Below are 22,705 nucleotides of genomic sequence, written 5' to 3'. Positions count from 1 at the left end.
CTGGGTGTTATATGCAAACAATGAATCATGGAACACTACATCAGAAACTAATGATGTAATGTATGGTGATTAACATAATAATAAAAAAATTTTTTTAATTAAAAAAAAGAAGAAGATAGCAGGAAGGGAAAAATGAAGGGGGGGAAATCGGAGGGGGAGACGAACCATGAGAGACTATGGACTCTGAGAAACAAACTGAGGTTTCCAAAGGGGAGGGAGGCTGGGGGGATGGATTAGCTTGGTGTGGGTATTAAAGAGGGCACGTACTGAATGGAGCACTGGGTGCTTTATGCAAACAATGAATCATGGAATACTACATCAAAAACTAATGATGTAATGTATGGTGATTAACATAACATAATAAAAATATATATATATAGTTATGATGTAAGAACAACTAGAACACTCACTATCTTTCCGCAAGTACATGTCTTTCTGTAAAACAAAACTGTATTCCTTCAAAGAAATCACGGCTTCCGGGGTGTCTGGGTGGCTCAGTCCGTTAAGCATTTGACTGTTGATTTTGGCTTGGGTCGTGGTCTCAGAGTCCTGAGATCAAGCCTTGCAACAGGCTCCACACTGGGCATGGAGCCTGCTTAAGATTCTCTCTCTTTCTCCCTCTGTCCCTCCCTCCCCACTGTGGGCTCTTGCTCACTCTATCTCTCACTCTCTCTGAAAAAAAAGAAAGGAAGGAAGGAAGGAAGGAAGGAAGGAAGGAAGGAAGGAAGGAAGGAAGGAAGGAAGGGAAAGAAAGGAAGGAAGGAAGGAAGGAAGGAAGGAAGGAAAGAAAGGAAAGAAAGAAAGAAAGAAAGAAAGAAAGAAAGAAAGAAAGAAAGAAAAGAAAGAAAGAAAGAAAGAAATCCTGGCTTCCACGAATCTATCTATAGAAACCATACAAATTATGACTGCCCTAAAGACTTAAGTTACTTCATGTTTTTAGATTAATTTTCAAAAACATGAATGCTTCAACTTTTAAAGATCAAACATCCAGGCATGCAATTCAGTTAAATATTTTCCTTCTTAAGAAATAGTTATTACTGGGCGCCTGGGTGGCTCAGTTGGTTAAGCGACTGCCTTCGGCTCAGCTCATGATCCTGGAGTCCCTGGATCGAGTCCCGCATCGGGCTCCCTGCTCAGCGGGGAGTCTGCTTCTCCCTCTGACCCTCCCCCCTCTCATGTACTCTCTCTCTCTCATTCTCTCTGTCTCAAATAAATAAATAAAATCTTTAAAAAAAAAAAAAAAAGAAATAGTTATTACTTCTTAAGGCTGAACTTTGAAGATACTATTTATCCTTTGCATGTTTAATTAAAACTTTTAAATTTAATTCAGATATTCTCATTAAACTTGTCTCTTTAGAAGATTATTTTAGCAAAGTTAATACTTTCTTTTACTAGGTGTTAATATAAACAGGGTAGTTTACTTCGAGCTTTCCTTGAGGAGACTGCAACATTAGAGTCTCACCCTGTCATCCCACCCCCGTCCTAATTACTCCCCACAGCAACAGAACATGAAGTAAATTGCTGCCACATGTGCCTGACTTGCAACCCACACAAGCTCCATCAATTCTGCCTGCAACTGAGCACAACCCAGGGCCAAGATGCACTGCACAGCCACCTAATGGCAAAGAACTTCACCCAGACTACTTTGGTTTTGCCCAAATGGTGGAAGGTCACATAGTATCACAGCCCACCACTTAAAAATGAGTCTGTAATAGCAGAAACATTGGAAACAATCTAATTGATCACCTATAAGGGAATGATTGACTAAAGCATGGTCAGCGGAGTAATGGGAAGCCATGGACAGTGAGGTAGGTCTGTGCACTGACATAGAAGAAACTCTAAGAAACAGTAAATGAAAAAACACAGTGATTGTTTTCCATATCCAATATGATCTCATTTATGTTTGGAAAATTCCACAATAACTATATCTATCTATCTATCTATCAATCTACATGATAAGTATGTAACTACTTAGAAAAGTATTTGGAAGGATATACCCCTAAATTATAAGGGTGGTTACCCCTGGGGAGGGGACACACTTCAGTGTGTCCAGAAAGATAGAAGAGGAATTTATGTTTTCATTATTTATTCTACATTTTTAAATTGACAATTCAAATGTATTTTTGCATTACTTTATAACTTAGAAATAAATAAAAATCCATTTGTAATAAGAAATATGTGGGGCACCTGGATGGCTCAGTCGGTTAAGCATCCGACTCTTGATTTGGCTCAGGTCATGATCTTGGGGTCATGACTCAATCCCCGCATGGGGCTCTGGGCTGAGCTCCGAGTCTGCTTGAGACTCTCTGCCTATCCCTCTCCCTCTGCCCTCCTCCTGCTCTCTCTCTCTAATAAATAAATAGGGGTGCCTGTGTGGCATAGTTGGTTGGGGGACTGACTCTTGGTTTTGGCTCAGGTTGTGATCTCAGGGTCATGGAACCAAGCCCGGCGATGGACTCCACACTCAGAATGGAGTCTGCTTGGGTTTCTCTCTCCCTCTTGCCTCTGCACTACTCCCCCTGCCGCTGTGCTCACTCTCTCTCTCTCTCTCAAATAAATAAATAAATCTATAAATAAATAAATAAATAAATAAATAAATAAAATCTTTTTTAAAAAAGAAATATGTGTCTTCCAACATAAATAAAGAGGTGCATTTGTACTATTTTGGCTCATCAGGTTGGATGAGTAGACAACTCTGGGCTTTTCCAGGTAAAAAAGCTCATGGGGAGCAAAAGGAGGGCCAGAAAATGGTGAGCAACAGTACAGCTAGGTCTTGGGGGGAATGGAAATTCCTTTCTTGATATCCAAGGAGATGTGGTGGCTCAGGAGTGATGCCAAAACACCCACTGCTCCTGTAATTCAATCTCTTTGCCACTGCTTCTTCTACTGTTACCAGTACCCTCCTTTTCTCTCCACTTGATGGCTTCTGATTGCTCTTAGGTTCTGCTGCCTCACAGCTTCTGCTAAGTTCCTTCTCTTTAGCCCTCTCTCAACATCTCTGCCACTCTATGGGCTTTGTGTCTTTATATCTTGGGTTCAAACACCCCAAGAGAGCACAAAGCATATTTAGTGAACTCATCTACCATTCCATATACCTCTCCCACCCCATTTAATCCTTGGAACAGCTCTCTGGGATTCAAAGAGACAAGTGACTTGCCCATCCAGTTAGTCCAACCTCAAATCTCAGAATTTGTCCTTAATTCCTTCACTCTTTATCTCTGCATCCATATCCAATTCCTCCACATCCTGACAACTATCCCTCCAAAATGGATGGCAAAACCATCCTCTTTTCTCCACCTCCACACCGTCACTGGACCCAGTCTACCATCACTCCTTACCAGGATGTCTACAGTGGCCTCTCAGGCCATTCTCACACAGAAGCCAGAATGGTCTTTTAGGAATGAAAATCAGACCACCTACCACCTTGTTTAAATCCTGCCAGTGGTGGGGCGCCTGGGTGGCTCAGTCATTAAGCGTCTGCCTTCGGCTCAGGTCATGATCCTGGGGTCCTGGGATCGAGTCCCACATCGGGCTCCCTGCTCAGCAGGAAGCCTGCCTCTCCCTCTCCCACTCCCCCTGCTTGTGTTCCTGCTCTAGCTATCTCTCTCTGTCAAATAAATAAATAAAATCTTTTAAAAATCAATCAATCAATCAATCAATCAATCAATCCTGCCAGTGGCTTCCCATTGCACTATGAACCCAATCTTACTTCCTTGCTGTGGCCAACAAGACCTTCCTTGGCTTGGCGTCTGCCATCTATCCAAGTTCACCTTCTCCTACTCTCCTCTCATGTATTCTACTTGGGCCTCACTGGTTTCTCTTTGTTCTATGTACACAAAGCTCACTCCTGACTGAGGGCCTGGACACTTGTACCTCCCTCCATCTGGGATCACTATCTGATCTAGCATACTTACTGTTAAAGGTCTTTTTCATATACATTTCTTTTCTCTACCACCATTGCCCAAATTTACACTTGAATGTACGCTCCATCGTAGCAGGGATTTTTGCCTATTATGTTCTCTGCTCTGTCTCTAGTACACAGAGTAATGTCAGCTTCATGGAAGACATCAATGAATATCTGTTGAATGAATGAATGAGCAAATTTTCAGTTGACACCGAGCTACAAAGACACGGACTTGGAACTCTAAAGCAGTCTTGTTTCTGACCCCAAAACTGATGAGCTCAACCCCTATGCTATACAGCTGATCTACCCATCCCATCCCTATTTCTCTCTCCTACACACACACACACACACACACACCAAGCAGGAACACCAGTCACAAAGAATTACTCACTGTTCCTTGTACATACAGGCCACACTTTTATCCTCTGCACTATTTCTTCTGCTTCAAATACCCCATCACCCCTTTTCCATCACAGTAAACACTGCTCCTCCTTCAGGGTCCATCTGAAAGTCCCCTCCTCATTAACACCTGCCCTGACTCCCTCCCCCACAGACATGTTAATTCCTGGTATTTCATAGTTCTCTGTTTCTGCCTTTATTATTGAACATATTCCATGATATTATTTTTCGTTCTGAGTCTCTACACAGGGAGACCCTAAGGACAAGGCAATGTCCTTAATCTAACCTACCCTGAGGTTTCTCAGTCAATATGTATTACACATAATTATTAAAATCCACTCTACATACACATAAAAGTTTTATGAAATAAAAAAGGCTATCAGAAGTACCAGGTAGTACCAACCTCATAAGACTAATATGAGGATGATTTGACATCACAAATGGGCTTGACATCTGGTAAATGTTTAATAAATATGATATCCTACTATTGTTTTGGTTAATAATACATAAGACTTCTTGTTGGCAAAATGTGTCAAACTGCATTAGTAACTTTATTCTACTGATTTTACCAATTGCAAGCACCTAAGGGAAAAGCAGTTTAATTATGTTTATCATCAGTATAAAGCATTAAGTGGCCAATAAAAATAAGGACTATGTGCTTTAGAAATGTTGCTAACTTGAATTATAAATTTCCGGTTAGGAAATAGTGCAATGCCCAGGATAAGACTTTGTGTAATAATTTCTCTCTAAAAGAGTGGCATTATAGGCAAGTACTATAAAAATGAAAATAAATGCAAAGCTACATTCACTTTCTCATAGTGGTCACTCAACACAGTATCTTCCCAGACTGGGAAACTTCCCCAAACCTTGTCAAGATTCTTTGATAAAACTCACATCTACAGTAGAGAGAATTGAACAAAACTAGATTTTGCAGAAGCAGGAAAACATACAAGTTAGGATGGCTCCATCCTCAAGAAACTCACAGTCAAGTCAAAGAGCAATTCTGGAAACTCAATGCAAGTACTATGCTAAGAGAGAGCAGAGAAAGTGATCAAGGTCACATAATCCAGGAATCATGAACAGCAACAGATTTCTGCCAGGACCTAAAGATACGTGGAGAAAGAAGATGAGAAATTTGTCCAAAAGCAAAGGGGGAGTGGAAAGGAAATGAGCTTGCCAGAACTTATCTATACAAGTTCTAAAACTGAACAAAAGAAATATTTTCAAATTGCCCGTGTCTTAATTCTCTCTCAAATCTTACATAAAGGAGCATTCTTTTCTTTTTTTATGTTCTCAAATTCACCCTACAATACATTGAGATATCTTGATAACAATCTTAGCTCAATGGTATTGTACCCAACATGTGGTATCACTTTGAAACTCACTTTCTAGAGAAAGACTGGAGAAAGCTGGTTTAGTTCTTCTGGACTGGGATTTAGATAAACTCAATTTACAAAACTCTAAGAATTCACCCGCACACTCTAACAATTCACTCCATAGTAAATGTGCTTCTCCTTTTGTAGTATTTAAGAGGTTTCAAAACCAGGACAAAGAAAGAATAAAATTAACAAGGTTTTACCACCTATATTTCATTGTTTATATACTTTTTCTTTCTAAAATATGTAAGATAAATATTTAGGATTCCTTGAACTAGACTTATGTTTTTACTAATAAGAAAACACCGAGATTGTAAGATGAATAGGAGAATCCAAGCAGGCAAAATAAAGTCTTCTAAACTTCTAGGCTGAGTGTGAAATAGAAATTAGATCCTCTGATGACTGATACCCACTAATGTGGGTAAAAGAAATGATGTCAAGCGCAAATCATGTGGCCATGGTCTGTGCCTGGCAACCCAAACCATTTCCAGGGAAGTTCTCGAGGATGAACCCTGCCTAAATGGAGTGAGTCATTAGCAGGTCCCTGACATCAGCCAGCTGCAATCTTATAGGAACTGGCTAGATTGAAAAAAGAGTCCAAAGCTTCAACATAAAAAAGCTCAACTGATTCAGCTTCCCTATCAGATTTCCCAATGCTTTTTTCTAGGTCTTTTACATCCAAATTACCTTCTCATAAAAACAAAGATTTAGAAAAACTAGAAAAAGTTAAAATAAGACTTTTTCCTTCTACAAAGTGTACTTTCATTGATTCAGTAAAAGGTCTGAAATCATCTTCAGGGTCACCATCAAGTTTAGAATAATTTAGAAGAAAAAGCATCTGTATACATAAGGACATAATGTGCCAGGGTAGGTAGGTAGGAGACATCTTGAGGCATACCATGTCACTGGGAATGAAATTCAAAGAGCCTATGCAGGCCACTACTCATTTATTTTTTATTTTGTTTTCAATGTTTTCTTACATAAATTTCAAACATATACAAAAACACAAAAAATAGCACAATGAATCCCCATGACCCATTTCTCACTTTACATGTATCCACTCATGGCTACTACTCCCGTTTCTTCTATGAACCCCAACCGCACACCCTTCCCAGCCCCCTAATTATTTAAAATCAAATACCAGATATTGTATCATTTCATCTGTAAATGCCTTAGTAAGTACTTTTTTTTTTTTTTAAGATTTTACTTATTTATTTGACAGAGAGAGAGCACAAGCACAAGCAGGGGGAGCAGCAAGCAGAGGGAGAGGGAGAAGCAGGCTTCCCCCTGAGCAAGGAGCCCTATGCAGGGCTCAATCGCAGGACCCTGAGATCAAGACCTGAGCCAAAGGCAGACCTTTAACAGGCTGAGCCACCCAGGAGTCCCTTTAGTATGTATTTTTAAAAGATAAGAATTCTATATTAAATTTTTAAAATTCCACCATCATACTTAGAAAAATTTACCAGTGATTCTTTACTATCATCAGTTTAACCTACAAATTCCCCCAGTGGCTCACAATTTTACCATGTTGCTTATTTGAATCAAGATCCAAACAAGGTTCATACATTATGATTGGTTGATATGTCTCTTAAGTTTTTTTTGATATACAGTTTCCCTCTCTACCTCTTTCTCTTTTTCCTTGAAAACCTTTGTTGTTGTTTTAAAACAAAAACAGTCATCTGTCCTACCAAGGTTTCCCATGATGGGGAAATTGCCCACTGCAGCCCTTGGAGCTGTTTGCCAAGTTCCTCTCCGTCCTTTTTCCAGTAAAATTCAGGTTTGATTTTTTCTGACAAGACTTTAATTGCAATAGAGTGTACTTCCATCTGGAGGCATGTACTATTTGATGTGACATCCATTAAAACTCAATCCCCAGAGGTGCCTGGGTGGCTCAGTCATTAAGCATCTGCCTTCCGCTCAGGTCATGATCCCAGGGTCCTGGGATCGAGCCCCACACCGGGCTTCCTGCTCAGCGGGAAGCCTGCTTCTCCCTCTCCCACTCCCCCTGCTTGTGTTCCCTCTCTCTCTGTGTTTCTGTCTGTCAAATAAATAAATAAAATCTTCTAAAAAAACAAAACAAAACAAAAATCAAAACAAAAAAACTCAATCCCCAGGATCCACTAATTAAATCATAAGAGGATGCAAAATGGTGATTAGTCTAGCATTCTTCATTTATTACCTGGAATACTTCTATATAGAGAACCTTCTCTTTGTTAACTCTTTGACTTACTCTGAGGTACAATTTATAAAAAAGTTATAATAAATGCTCATTTCTTTTCCTTTATTTACCAGTTTCAGAAATAATATATTGGTTCCCTAGAATCTACAAAAGAGCTTTTTTTTTAAAGAGTTATCATTCTGACCTCATGGATTTAAGCATATTTTATGTGTTATTGATGTTCAAATTCTTTGTCCAGTGGGTAAACCTTTTTTATTCGTTCCTTAGTCTTTCTGACATGGCCTGTCTTTGATAGCTTCCCCACTTTCTGGCATGACAAGATGTTCTAGGCATCATTCCCTGCCCCAGACATAGACTTTTCCATTTCTACAAAGGCTTTTCATGGAAAGCAGTAAATCTGACGGTAGGAATGTTCATTGCTACCAGATTGGTCCTTGTTTCTACGGCTTTACAGAGTCATCGCTAGAATATAAATATAAAACATTTATCTATATAAGTCTATATGTTGTTAAAAAGGAAACACAACCTAAGATGACAGTCATATCTTTTCTTAACTTCATCAGTCTTGCACTGTATTTCTTTTCTCCTAAGCTCTCAGTGACACAAACAGAAACACTCATTTGTTTTATCTCAGTTTTCACACACACCTGCCTTAGAATAATAATACCCACATTACCATCAAAAATATAATTACTGAAAAAGGTTTAAGATTCTTTGCATATTGTTTTTTGTCCTGGACTGTATACCATGAGAGATGTACACTCAAAATACTGTGTTTTAAAGCCACTTGGAATAATCCTCTCTCTGTGGTTATACTGCTACTCAAACACATAGATAGGTTTGTTTGTTTCATTTTCCTTTTAACTTTTTAGGGATTACCTTTTTAGATTCAATTTTGCTTTGCAATTATGTATTTACATGGCTCCAAAGTCAAATCTATAAAACAAAATATATTCAAAGAAGTCTGGGTTCTCTCCCTGTCCACTCATTCTACTGTGAAACAAATAATATTATATATATTTGCATTCCCTTAATCTCTTAGGTAAACAGTAGCATACCCTCTGCACTTTTTACCACCTTCTTTTTTTTTTTTATTTAACAATATATTCTAGAGGTCACTCCATAAAAGTATATAGAGATATTCTTCATCTCTTACACAGCTACAAGTAATCCATTTTGTGGATCACAGTGATTTATTCAATCAATCCCCTCCTGGTAGTCATCTTGGTGGTTCCCAGTCTTTTACAAATAGTGTTGCAGTGAACAGTCTCTGATATTTTGTATTTCTGCCAGTGTACCTTTGGGACCTAGAGATTCTGGGAAGAACTGGGACTGCAGTCAAAGGTAAAACGTGTATAATTTGCTAGATGTTGCCAAATTCTCCTCTGAAAGGGGATATATCGATTTGCATTTTTACCAGCACTGTTATTAGAGAGCTAGTTACTCCCACGGTACTACCAATAAATAGAGTACATTTCAAGTCTTTGGATTTTTGCCATTCTAATAAGTGAAAATTATTTTTCAATGTAGATTTAATATGCACTTCTCTCATCCTGTGTCAGGTTGAGCATCATAAATTAAGCACCATTTACATTTATTTTTCTGTGTACTATCTACCTATCAGGCCCATTATTCTATAGGGTTGTTGGTTCTTCAGTTCGCTATTTTTAAAAAACCTTATTTATTAAGGATACGAACGCTTTATTTGTAGCACAGCTTGCATGTATGTAGCCCAAGTTGTTATCTGTCTTTTACCCTGCCTGATAATTTTTTGTCAAGCAAAAATTCTTTACCTTGTGTCATCAAATTTATCAATCTTACACATTATGCTGCCAGATATTGACTCATAGTTAGGAAAGTTTTCCCCATACCTAAGTTATAGAGGAGTTAATCAGTGTTTTCTCCTACTACTAATATCAACGCATCACCTGAGACTGGATACTTTCATTGCTAGTGTGATGTAGTATCTCATCTAATTTTCTCACTATACCTCCAATGATATAGGAGAGCAACAATGGATCCAACAAACATTTTTGGAGTTCCTATATTATGCTAGGCACTGCTCTCAGAGCTTATATACCCCAGTAAAAAAAAGCAAAAGGTCCTTTCCTATAAGAAGCTTATACTGCGATGAAGTTTTCCTTCTATATAAATATTAGGTTAATAAAGGAATAAAATAAATACTTAAGCGCAGCACAGTAACGAAAACCCCAGCTAGGCCATAATGTTCCTGAGGAATAAGATAATATTTTTGTGTCCTACACAATCTATATCAAGAGACTTTATCCAACAATGTGACCCTTGAAAATTTAAGGATTTGTAAATGAAAAAAAGCTCTAAGCATTAAAATAATTTCTCCTTTTGGTTAGGTACTTTCACAGACTTACTCAGAGGCCCTATTGTATGCCCACGGTCTTTATGGGTTCTGTCAAGCAACCAACAATTCACTAAGTTGAATCTTTCATGAATCAACCCTAGTGAATGCTCAAGGACAAAAGGAACTACAAATAATCTTAAAATTTTTTCAATAATCACATTATGGGTGATAATGTTGGCAACACTTATCTCTTATTTACTTCTGTATTCCTGGCACCTAGCACTATGCCTAAAATACAGTAGGTACTTTGTAAATAACCTACTGGAGATCCAACAAAGAAGGTTACCAAAATGATACTGTACACCTAAATTTCATATCTTAGTGCTCTGTCTCTTTCTCTTTTACACACACAGACACACACACATACATGCATGCACAGCAAGGTGCAAATGATTAAATTTTTCCCAAATTAAATCTTAAAAATTCATGTACATTTTTCCACAAATGCACACTTTGATTTTGGATGGGAGTAAGGTTGAAGAGTTGACAAATCCTAAGCTCTAGATCTCTGGCAGTCCCGAGCTGTTCTCCAAGTCACGCCTTTCCCCTCTTCCTGTACTGCCCTCAGAAGAGCTGTCAAAGGTGGTCATCACTATGGAGAGAGCGAACACCCAGATTTGCTGGCACTGGGCTAAGGAGTCACACTCAGTAAATGAGGAGTTAGATCTTCTCTTTTCCTTCACATTTGGCGAGGTCTTAATGACAGAACTTAGGATCTGTCCAGTTTCAAACAACTGCCAAGTAGTATTTTATCATCATTCTGTTATAATCATAAGGATTTAAGAAATCACTACATTTGAAAATAAGAAAACAAAATACAAAATAATTGCAAGAAAATAAATTTCATACATTTCAAGACAGAAATGCTTGCAATAAAAACAAACTTCTACGGTTAAAGTGATCCTCAACTACACAACTTTTTACCTCAAGTTGTATTCTCTTTCTCTCCTTTTTTTTTAAATAAAACAAGAGAGGGAAAGTATATGTCTGTATGGAATAAATCTCTGTATTTAATTTTAAAAAGAATAAAGTTCATATGAAAATGGATAAAAGATCCTTGCAGAAGCCCTGAAATTTAACTTCACTCTTTACATTTTGGTTTGATATGTAAATATACACATAAAGAAACCCAACCACAGTAAATGTTAGCCTTTTCCAGAGGAATAGAGGCAAGTGTTACAAATGTGGGTCCAGTGTCAGGAGAACATAATCATAATGTAAACTGGTTATTTCTAAATGGTGCCCCCAAAAGGAAAAAAAATGAATGGAAGTACTTAATAAATTCTGTTTTCCATAAAATTCATACCAAAAAAAGAGACAAAGAATGTGAGCTTGGAGGTCAGTGAGAGTTTTGTTGAATTTCCCTCCTCCTAAATTCTGTCATCTCCTTTTTAAAGTGGCAAGTCAGCTTCCCACAGACATGACAGAAATACATTCTTTTTTTCCTACAAACCATTCACCAGTAAGCAACACTTACCAAAGGACATGTACTTTCCCATAGATGATTGGTTAATTGGATACTGTCACTTCCAGTTGCAGTTTAATATAGTATAGACAATGCCTTTTTCAAACAAAAACATAACCAAACAAAAGTATTAGTGATCTATTTCTTTTGTTTCAAAGAATATAAAGGGCTCTGACTCCATATCTCTACATTCCAAAATAACAGATGCAGATCATGAAGGGATCTAATGTAGAAATTAAAATGACTCCGTTATCTCAATTACATGTTTAGCCACACAGGTCCAACAACATCCCAATGAACTCAAAAAGAAGAGCCAAATTCTTTTGTTTCACTAGAAAAATAAGTTGCTCAAAATAAGTTGACAATGGGCTAAGGATTGGAAAGTTTTTGATTAAAAAGGAATTTTTGTTGGAACACTTATAATGAGATTTGAGCTGCAGTAACAATATAAAATTGAAAGCAGAATTACACACAAAATGAGTATTGTAAAATATCTTTATTTTAGTATAATGCAAAATAAGGTGTTTGTGGTTTTACTCTATAAATTCTGTGTTGTCTGCTCATATGTACCCCTTCTTGGCCGTCCTCTGAATAGCCATTCTGATTTCAGAGCCTTCTGCATCAACATTCATTTGTGGTAAGGGGAACCCACACAGTCAACATCTCCTAGGCTCTACGTTTCCCTCCATGTTATTGGCTTTTCAGGACTGATTCATGCCCATGCATCACATTGGTGTTCAGTGACAAGGCAGACAGTGAATTTTCCTAATCCATTTAGCGTGCTGACAGAGCCATGTTCACAATTTATAGAATTTCCTTTTAGACATCTACCTATTTCACAGTTCATTAAGATTCAAACTGAACACCTGTGTTTATAAAGTCAAAAGCAATTTTATACTAACAAGGTGTTAAATAAGGCATTCTCTGAAAGCCTGAACAACAGTAACAACAGAAGTACTAGGCTCTTGACCTATGGAATGAAATAATGTCTGTAGCTACCTGCATCATCCTTTAATAGGCCAGAAATTGCTATGGAACTGCGGCCAACAACCTTAACACATTTTAATTCCTCCACCACAGGTCTTTTATGTTTTACCTTAAGAAAGCAAGAGTATGAGGCTGCCTTGCACATTTCACCCGGATATCTAAAATCTGCAAAACAGCTAAAAATCTTAGGAAGTAAAATGTGGCCCCTTTAAACAATGTCTTCACTAGCTAGATACAAGGACATTTTCAGCATTCTGGGGCCCGCAAAGCCTGACCCTAGCTCATTTTTATATAACCCCAAAGTTTTCACATCATTAAGAAAGAGAGAATCAAAACAAAGCCCACAGACATTAGGGGAGGGAAAAGTGTGTAGTTTGGCACTGCCATCATAAATACCCTCAAAATGAAAAGGGAAAAAAATAAAATGCACGTAACAGAGGTGGTGACCCTATAACGACTGTGGTTCCCAACAGCTTTTTTTCTACTGGTAATAAACCATTTTGCAGACCTCCCAATTGTGGCCACCATGATAGTTACAGCTTTGCAAGTTTATGTCTTTTTCTTGCAGTTAAGAGTGTTATCAATAAAAATTTCAAATGATGCCTTTCCCAGTCAAATAAAAACATTTTAAAATGTGAAGCCAACAACAGGATTAGAATGGAAAAATACAAGTGACACCAGGATTTTCTTTTGTATATTTTTTTCACCAAATCCCTTAATTTATTAATTTTAAACACATTCCTTGCAAGTCTTGAAAGTGAAACAATGCACCCTAACACAGCACTGGGGTAATCTGACAGTCCTAAAAACTGGTTTTGTCATATGCTACTGACTTTTTAGAAGAAACACCTCACTTTTAAATGCCATGATGATGATGTTCATTAAACAAAAGTCTATCTCAAAAAGGTCATTTCAAATATCCTTTGAAGCCTGGACAGAAGTGATTAAAAAGGACTTCACTGCTTGCCAGTCAACCACAGCAGGAGGCAGAAGGAAAACTGAAATTACTGTTAAAAGGAAAGGAGCACTGGGTGTTGGGCATTAAGAAGGGCACTTGATGGAATGAGCGCTCGCTGTTACATGCAACTGAGGAATCACTAAATTCTACCTCTGAAACTAATATTATACTATATGTTAATTAAATAGAATTTAAATTTTAAAAAAGTAAAGGAGCACTGATTGTAAATCCCACCTTATATGTTGTGGTAAATATCATTTCTACCCACTTAAAAAAAAAAAAAACACTCCTTTGCTCAAAACGTGTGAGTTCAGAAGAAAGAGTGGTCCCTTAAGTATCTGGAATAGTTTGCAAAGCCCTGTATGAATGCATCTAGTCCCAAGGTCCCTGGAGGTCACAAAGCATTCCCAACTCCTTGTCACAGTGACCTGTATACCCAAGAGTCTGGACCTCGTCAAGAAATGAGGCAGAAGGCCCACCTCAGTGCAGAAAACCAAGAAACAAAGAGTCGTAAACTGTGTTCTTTTCTCCATGTAACAATATTTTCATCGTCAAAAGCTTGGTTTTATGATCCACCTTGAAAACTGACAGCCCAAGTCTGCTTTCTGGTTGTGTTATCACACTGAAACATCCATGACTCACTGACCAAAAATGCCACCATGGGCCCAGAAAACACCTCCTCCTACTCCACCAGCAACACCTTGCTGAGGAAACAATCTCCCTGAAGAAATGATCATCACCCCTTCTGTTAAAATGCACTTAATTTTTTACCTTGCAAATGTATAACATGTGTATATCATTGACAATTTAAAGATATCTGAGTTTCCAACACAAAGAGAAAATACAGTAAGGTACTGTTGTCCATTCTTCTGCTTTTTTTTTAAGAAAGTATGCATGCATGCGTAAGTATAGGTATGTACATATAATCATAAACATCTTTAAAGAAATAAAAAGTATTATATAATAAATTCTTCTTAATATACCAGGATTCTAGACTTCATGAAAAAATTGTTCCCTCCCAAGAGTTTGGGCAATATCCTTCATTATTATGGCCAATATGTAGCAGTTATTATAGCCATAGTGATACTAGGAGGATTTAAGTCACAGAAGTATTCATTCTTTTTTTTTTTTTAAGATTTTATTTATTTGAGAAAGAGAGAATGAGAGACAGAGAGCACAAGAGGGAAGAGGGTCAGAGGGAGAAGCAGGCTCCCCACTGAGCAGGGAGCCCGATGCGGGACTCGATCCAGGGATTCCAGGATCATGACCTAAGCCGAAGGCAGTCGCTTCACCAACTGAGCCACCCAGGCACCCAGAAGTATTCATTCGTAACTCTTCATAGCCAATACAGGGTTTTACCTAGTAAGCACTGAACAGCAGTGAACTCATCTGTTAAGACAGGATTATAAAACTTGCCAAAAACTTTGCCATCAGATTAAATGAGACAATGTATGTCAGCTCCTTGACACAAAAAAAACACTCAGTCCATGGGAGCCCTTATGGAAAGCACTAGATTTCTGGTTAAGAGCTCAGGTTTTGCAATCCAAGGCCCTGTGACTCACCACTGTATGACCTTAAACAAGTTCTGAGACTCTACCTCCTCATCTTGAAAATGGGGTTAATAATACTAGCTTCATGGGCACCTGGGTGGCTCAGTTGGTTAAGCGACTGCCTTCAGCTCAGGTCATGATCCTGGAATCCCAGGATCAAGTCCCGCATTGGGCTCCCTGCTCAGCAGGGAGTCTGCTTCTCCCTCTGACCCTCCCCCCTCTCATATGCTCTCTCTCTCTCTCATTCTCTCTCTCAAATAAATAAAATCTTTAAAAAATAATATTAATAATACCAGCTTCACAAGTTGTGAGTCAAGTTTAAGATAAAGTATCACATGGGAAACACTTAGGTATATCTCCTGAAACTCAATATAAGCAGCCACAAGACACTCAGTAGACATTTGGGCAAGATAATTAAATTAAGAAGTCCAAGACCAAGAGCTCATGAGATTATGGGTCCCACCTTGTTCAGAACCTTGCACATGATAGATGCTCAATAAAATATTATCAAATGACACCTCATTCATTTAGACAAGTTGAGGGAAGAGTCTGTCTGAAGTATAGCAGATTGAAGCATTTCTAAGTAGATGCAGTAACTCGTAAAATAATCCAGCGTGAGTGTCTGTAACCCCATAAATACCATTCCCTTTCTCAAGGAAAGCCAAGTTGCTTGAGTGTGGATTCAAAAAGGACCACCTTTATTCAAAACATAAAATCTTAACATTATCAGAGTAATCACCTTAGCAACATTAGCCTTCAATTATATGAGATATAAACGGACATTTCATACAGCTTGCATGCTTTATCTTCAAAGGAACTAAATATGTATTTCTTTTTATCTTCTTTCCTTCCTTTACTTATCTGCTTTTAAACAATAGAAGGAAGATGAAGTCCAATTAAGATTTTATGTGGAATTATTGTCAACCAGTGATAATGAAATCACTGAGCATTCATGGTAGTATAAATCAGTTAGTTCTCTATCATATATCCATATACCCAATGAAGTGTTGGCTAGATAAAGGCAGGCATCATATCCAGCAATATTTGTCATTCAAAAATTATGTGTTGAATGAAAAAATGCACGAAACCTACAGGGCAGGGATCTTCAATGTGAAATTCTTAGAAATGCTTCAGAGCATCTGTAAACTGCCTAAAATTATATACATGATTGCAAGTGAATATAAATGTATGTGTGCCAAGGTAAATTTTTCTAATGAATGAGCCTATAGATTGCATGAAGTTCTCTTCTATACTGATTACATTCTAAAAACAAAAACAAGGGACGCTTCAGTAGCTGAGTCAGTTAAAGGTCCAACTCCTGATTTTGGGTCAGGTCATGATCTCAGGGTCATGAGATCAAGCCCCACATCAGCTCCACACTCAGTGGGGAGTCTGCTTCAGATTCTTTCCCTCTGCTCCTCCTGCCCTCCCCACTCTCTCACTCTCTCTATCTCAAATAAATAAATCTTTAAAAAATAAAAACAAAAATGTTATGGACCTTTGCTACGGAGCTGTGACTAACCTAACCTATATATGTTGCCCCTTGCCATTATGAACACAAACCCCTACATATTTGTTAATAGGCTCTCAAGTGTTTATTTTTAAACAAGTAGAACTCTTCCCAGATCTATTTGGAACATAAATGAGTATAAAAGCAAGCATTATATGCCACTGTCATATAACACATCTTCCAGAAAACATGCAAAAGAGTTGCCATGCCGGGCAGTTTGGAAATCATGCTGGGCTGGGGAAAAGTGGACCTGCCAGAAAACCAAAGGAAGTCTCTTAATATGGGGACAGAACAAAATAGATGGCACTTCCATATTTTCTTCATTTCTCTGTATCATTCTAAGACATAAAAAACTAACCCAATTAAAATATAAAAGTCTTGGCTTGGTAAATGCAGACACACAAGTTCAAAGGAGACCCACAGAGGCATAACACACAGAATGCATGGTAAGAAAAGAAGTGAGGTAGAGGATTCCCCAAACATCCCTGATATAAAATAGTAATAATAATAACAACAGCAATGATGATAGCACAATTTACGACTAGAACCCCTTCCTGGAGTCAAAGCACTTTTCACATAGATGCATCAGGCTGGCAAAGTGACTGACATTTCATAGATCAAGACATGGAGGCTCAGACAGGTTTAAGTCTTATTCATACTGCAGTTATGAAATGGGAAGGCAAAGGCATGTCCATACATCTCCCACTTCTAAATGCTACGTTCTTCATACATTTTACTTCAGATCATAGAATAATAGCTAGGCTTTCTTCTTCCTAATTTCTGGATATGTTGGTAATTATTCATTGAAATCCAGAAAAATCAAGATGCTAAAAAAGCCAATTCATGATTATCTCTATTGCCACGGAATTAATGTGTTGGTGGATGGGGTAAGTTCGTACGTAGAAAACATCAAGGAAGTAGAAAAATAAGAAACTTGGCCTTGGGGTCCTTTGAAGCTATTTTAAAAAGTAAAATGTTATGTTAAGTGCTATGTGGTGTATCTCTGTATATGTGTAATTATTATGCCATTGATTTATTGCACACATGTCAAAAAGCGTCTGGGCATTTGTACAAGTTAAAACAAACCAATCCAGGAGCCAAGCCACATAGCCACAAACCAGACAACTTGCCTCCCACCCCTCGTCCCACCCTTCATCCTACTACCCCCTAAACGCAAATCTCCTGGTAGCAAAAGCCTTCCTTGCACAGATGAACCTTTAAGCCAGTGGCATCTGTCCTTTATACCATATTCTAAGAGTAGCCAAAACCCAGTTGATGGTACAGATTTTCCAGATAAACCAACATGCTCTTCCCATTCTAGGGACAGCCCTCCAGTTTTGGCAAGAGCTTTCAGGAATGACTCAGGAATCTAACTGGAAGGAACTATCACTTATAACCTCCTCCAGAATGAGCACCGTATCTTTCATATGAGTGTAAACTCAGGTCTTTCACTGTAGGGGATGATAAAACATAACGTATCTCATTCACTGACTCATCCACTAACCCACCACGTTAGGTAGGGAGACTCTTATTTCTGTCTGTTTCTCAAAGAAGTGGGAAAATCACTTTAATGTTCTTTACTGCTGCCAAAAATCCTTTGCTTATGATCCAACAATGAGAGCTAATTTCAACCTCAATTGCTTCCCCTAAGAGATGGACATCATTAGGTAACATTCTCCATTTCCATTTACAAAGATTTTAAAAGAAGAAAAAAAGGCAAAAGAAATTGCCTTGGATGTTTCCAGCTGATAAAATCATTAATCTCCCACTCCCAACTTCAAAGCAGGAAACTAGAAAATCATCTCACTTTCTCTGCACACACAGAATAATTTTTTCTACTTCAAAGCACCATCTCTTTATTGGGTCATTTTAATTATTGAACATGGGACAGAAGCTATCCACATAATGCTACCACTGTCTTTTTCATGAAAAATGTATAGGTCTGATTTGGACTACATTAATTTGAGAAGAGTAAAATACAGGGGAGAGTATAAGGAAAGGGAAAGAGGCCAGGGGATACAGCACTCATCAGCATAAGGTAATGAGAGGAAGGTAATAAGCTTTTTTGAGCTGACTTTTCTTTCTTGCTTGCTAGAAAGGAACCATCAAGAAGCCCAATTCCCAGTTCAAGCAATACCACAGCAGATTGCCTTGCCTCTCAAATTTCTTTCTACCTAATACACAGCAACAGAATTACACTAACTTTATTAGTAATGCAGGTATTATTGCCAACCCAAGACAACTGTGTGTTGTGAATAACCACTGTGATAATAAACTTAAACCTTGTTCTACAACAGGGGTCAGCAAACTATCTGGCCCTGTTCAGAGTACGACTGCTAGAGAGAGGACATTTCAATTCCCACTCAACCCTCTTCCCACAAAATCACAATGCCATGGCTTGGCAAACTTTCTCTGTAAAGGGCCAGAGAGCAAATATTTTCAGCTTTAAGGGCCAGATGGTCTCTATCGCTATTAAATTCTGCTGCTGCCCAAAAGCAGCCAAAGACAATACATAGATGACAGGGTGTGGCTGTGTTCTAATAAAACTTTATTTATAAAGACAGGCAGTAAGCAGGATTTGTCCCATAAGCCATAGTTTTTAATCCCTATTTAGACAAGTGCTAGACAGCAGAAATGTTCTATAGCTTGCTTTTTCATACACTAGTCACTAGCCACATGTGACTATTAAATACTTGAAATATGGCTAGTGTGACTAAGAAACTACACTTTAAATTTTACTGAATTTTAGTTAAATTTGATTGGCCATATGTGGCTAGTGGCTACAGTATCAGCACTGTTCTACATACTATTCACTGCAGCCTCTTCAAAAAGAGATACAAGCTGTCATCCAATTTACGGCATAGTTCAAATTTTTGCTGTGCAAAATAAAATATTCATGCTTCCAAATTCACAATGAAACTATACAGAACTGAACATGATATTTCTTAAATGTGAGATATCTACATCGAGGCCAAAGTGATCATTTTGGTTTGCAGTGATCTAATAACTGCCTATGAGCCAGTGTCAAGTGCATAGAGGCTGAGTCACATTCATGCCAAGACCCACCCAATCTGGAAGTTGTTTCCTTTCACCTCTGGACACTCTGCTGCACCTTGACTGAGGGCATAGGCCTACTCAATGGCCCCATTAACTCCAAGGCAAATCTAAACCTCCCCACACACCCAAAAACATATACAAAGACATGGCTTAAAGAGCACAAGAGAAAACATGTAACTCAACTAGACTGCTTTCTCCTACAGTAACCCACATAACATACTACCTCAACACAAAAAATCAGGGAGAGTCACCACATTCTTTGCTATTGTCCACATGCAATAATTTATTTTCTGGCAACTGTTTTACTTACATCACTAGTTTGTGTTTTGCCTTTCTTGGCACACTCAAAGATACAATCCAATGACGAAAAGCAAGGAAATAGGATAGTAACATGTATTTGGTTTTCTTTTAAGTATGAATAAGAAGAAATAAACCAACATTTCTTTTAAGAAACTCATACAATATCAACTTTCTTCAATGGGTAAAAGAATCTTGAAAATTGAGGATACTCTTCAGGTAGTAAGAAAGCCCTGGAATCACAGAGAGGGACTTATACAGATACACAGCAAGTAAGGTAGATGACATTCCGACTTTTTGATGATTTTTGATAATACCATTCTAGATCCAACCATTTATTTATGGTTCCCAAATCTAAAAAACTCTGAAAATGAAAAAAAAAAAATTCCAGTGTGCAACAAACTCTTTTGGTGGCACAACCTGACATGAACTAATAGGATGCTACTTATACAGTCTTTATTTATCCTACTTTAGTGTGAGGAATTTTTTTTCTGCACAAATAGTCATGTATTTGTTACAGGGTATTGCTGTACCCACACTGGGAGTGTTATGCAATCTGTGATATGGGTCTTACCTTTCCAAGGTCCCTGGAATATCTGATATCCAAAACACATCTGGCCCCAAGGGTTTGGATAAGGGATCTTCTAAAGAAAGCTGTCCAGGTAGGATATTTTCTATCGACTCAACGTCTGCTGCCTGGAATCGTGAAACAGTGCCTTACCTCGGTCTGAAGGATGGCAGCCCTCTGTTCTTTGGCAGTAAGCGACTCTTTAAGCACTTCAATGTGTTGCTTGCAATCTGAATTTTGATTGCTAAGGGTTTCAAGCTTTGTTTGTAAGGCAAGAAGTTCTGACTCCTTCTTTGAAAGCTCCTGCTTCAGTTGATCAATCTGTGAAACAACAACATTGCAAGAAATTAGAAGCCACAGTTTCTACTCTTTACGTTTGAGAACTGCTGATTTCTTTTAATTTTCAATAGCCAATGATCATTAATCCAACAAGGCAAGCCATGAGTTTGCTTAAAAAGATGGCCTTGGGGGCGCCTGGGTGGCTCAGTTGGTTAAGCGACTGCCTTCGGCTCAGGTCATGATCCTGGAGTCCCTGGATTGAGTCCCGCATCGGGCTCCCTGCTCGGCAGGGAGTCTGCTTCTCCCTCTGACCCTCCTCCCTCTCATGCTCTCTGTATCTCATTCTCTCTGTCTCAAATAAATAAATAAAATCTTTAAAAAAAAAAAAAAAAAAAAGATGGCCTTGGAAGTTCTTATGGGTCTGGGAAGGCTCTATAAAGGGGGCCAAGAGTATAGAAAACAGGTAAGGTCAGCACACTGACCTTCCACCCCACTGAGAACCAAAGTTCACAATGGAATGAAGGCTTCCTAGCCAGACCTACTCCTCATCCATGAAACAACATAGACTATTCACCATGATCCTAAGAAAGGTCAACAGGTTGCTAATAAAGGTAATTAATCCAAGACATACCCTGGTCCTTCTCTGCTACTCCACAGTGGAAATGATCATTCAAGGCAATCATTTGACGAAAAAAGAATCCTCACCCCCACCCAAAGAAAGTAAGCATTAATGGTTTTTTGTTTATATTACATACTGAGAAGACACAAAAAACATAAAGTTACGTAAAGTATAAGGAAAAATAATACAAGAAACATCCATCATTCGAGTCACCAAAAAAGATCATTAGAATTATCTATGTCCCAATCATTTCTATCTCCTCTCCCCCTTCGGAAATAATTACCACCCTAAATCGTGTGTTTGTCATTTCCTTGCTTGTTTTTACATTTATTTTTTGCATTTCAACTTTATTTGTTCTGTGTATTTTTTTTAGTACTTTGCTTTTTTCTACTCAATCTTATGTCCTGAAGATTAAATCGTGTTATTGTACATCCAATTTATTCATTTTCACTGAAGTACAGAATTCCATTGTAAGACTCCACCATGATTCACTTGCCCATTCTGCTATTAATAGACATTTTGGTTTGTTTCCAGGTTTTTTGCTAGAACAAAAAGTGCTATTCTGGACATTCGTATATTTATCACCCGGTACACACAGCAAAAATGATCTAGGAGTTAAATTGCTGGACTACATAGTATGCACATCTTTAACTTTACTAGGTGACACCAAAATGTTTACCAGTGCTGTTATACTCATTTCCAGGGTCACAAGCAGTGTGTAAGTATGCCAATCACTCCACATCTTTGCCAATCTCTCATGTCACCAGACTTCCACATTTTTACCAGCCTGATAGTTGTGACAGATGACCTCCAAAGATGCCTGCCACCAAGTTTTTCCTACTTGTACACACACGCTGTACTCATAACTAGAGGTGGAGTCTGTTTACCCTCCTCTTGAACCTGGGCTAAACTGTAACTAGCTTCAACTAGTAGATGCAGCCAAAGTGTCAGTTCTGGCCCTTGTGTGTAGGAGGACAGGCACATTTAGCCTCCTCCAGCTGGAAGCTGGCCACCATGTTAGAAGTCCAACCACCTTCTGACCATCATACTGTGAAGAAGCCCATATCAGCCACATGGACAGGCCATGCAGAAAGACAGAGCCCTAAAAGAAACTGTGTCTCCTTCATCTTGTTCCTGGGCTTAAAGGGAAGAATTTCAATGTTTCATCATTAAGTTTGAT

At 38.3% G+C, this 22,705-nt stretch overlaps 1 protein-coding gene across 1 annotated transcript in view; it reads right to left on the bottom strand.

Moving 5' to 3' along the window:
• Positions 1 to 22,705, bottom strand: part of ERC2 (ELKS/RAB6-interacting/CAST family member 2) — a 917,787-nt gene that overhangs the window by 559,902 nt on the left and 335,180 nt on the right. The window contains exon 6 of the mRNA XM_044912797.1: positions 20,781 to 20,948. Coding sequence (XP_044768732.1) covers positions 20,781 to 20,948 — 168 coding nt within the window. The remainder of the gene's footprint in view (positions 1 to 20,780; positions 20,949 to 22,705) is intronic.

Source organism: Neomonachus schauinslandi, chromosome 1 (assembly GCF_002201575.2).
Source record: "Neomonachus schauinslandi chromosome 1, ASM220157v2, whole genome shotgun sequence".
Classification (NCBI taxonomy): Eukaryota; Metazoa; Chordata; class Mammalia; order Carnivora; family Phocidae; genus Neomonachus; species Neomonachus schauinslandi.
Note: the sequence above shows the minus strand (reverse complement) of the source record. Positions and strands in the feature narration are given on the sequence as shown.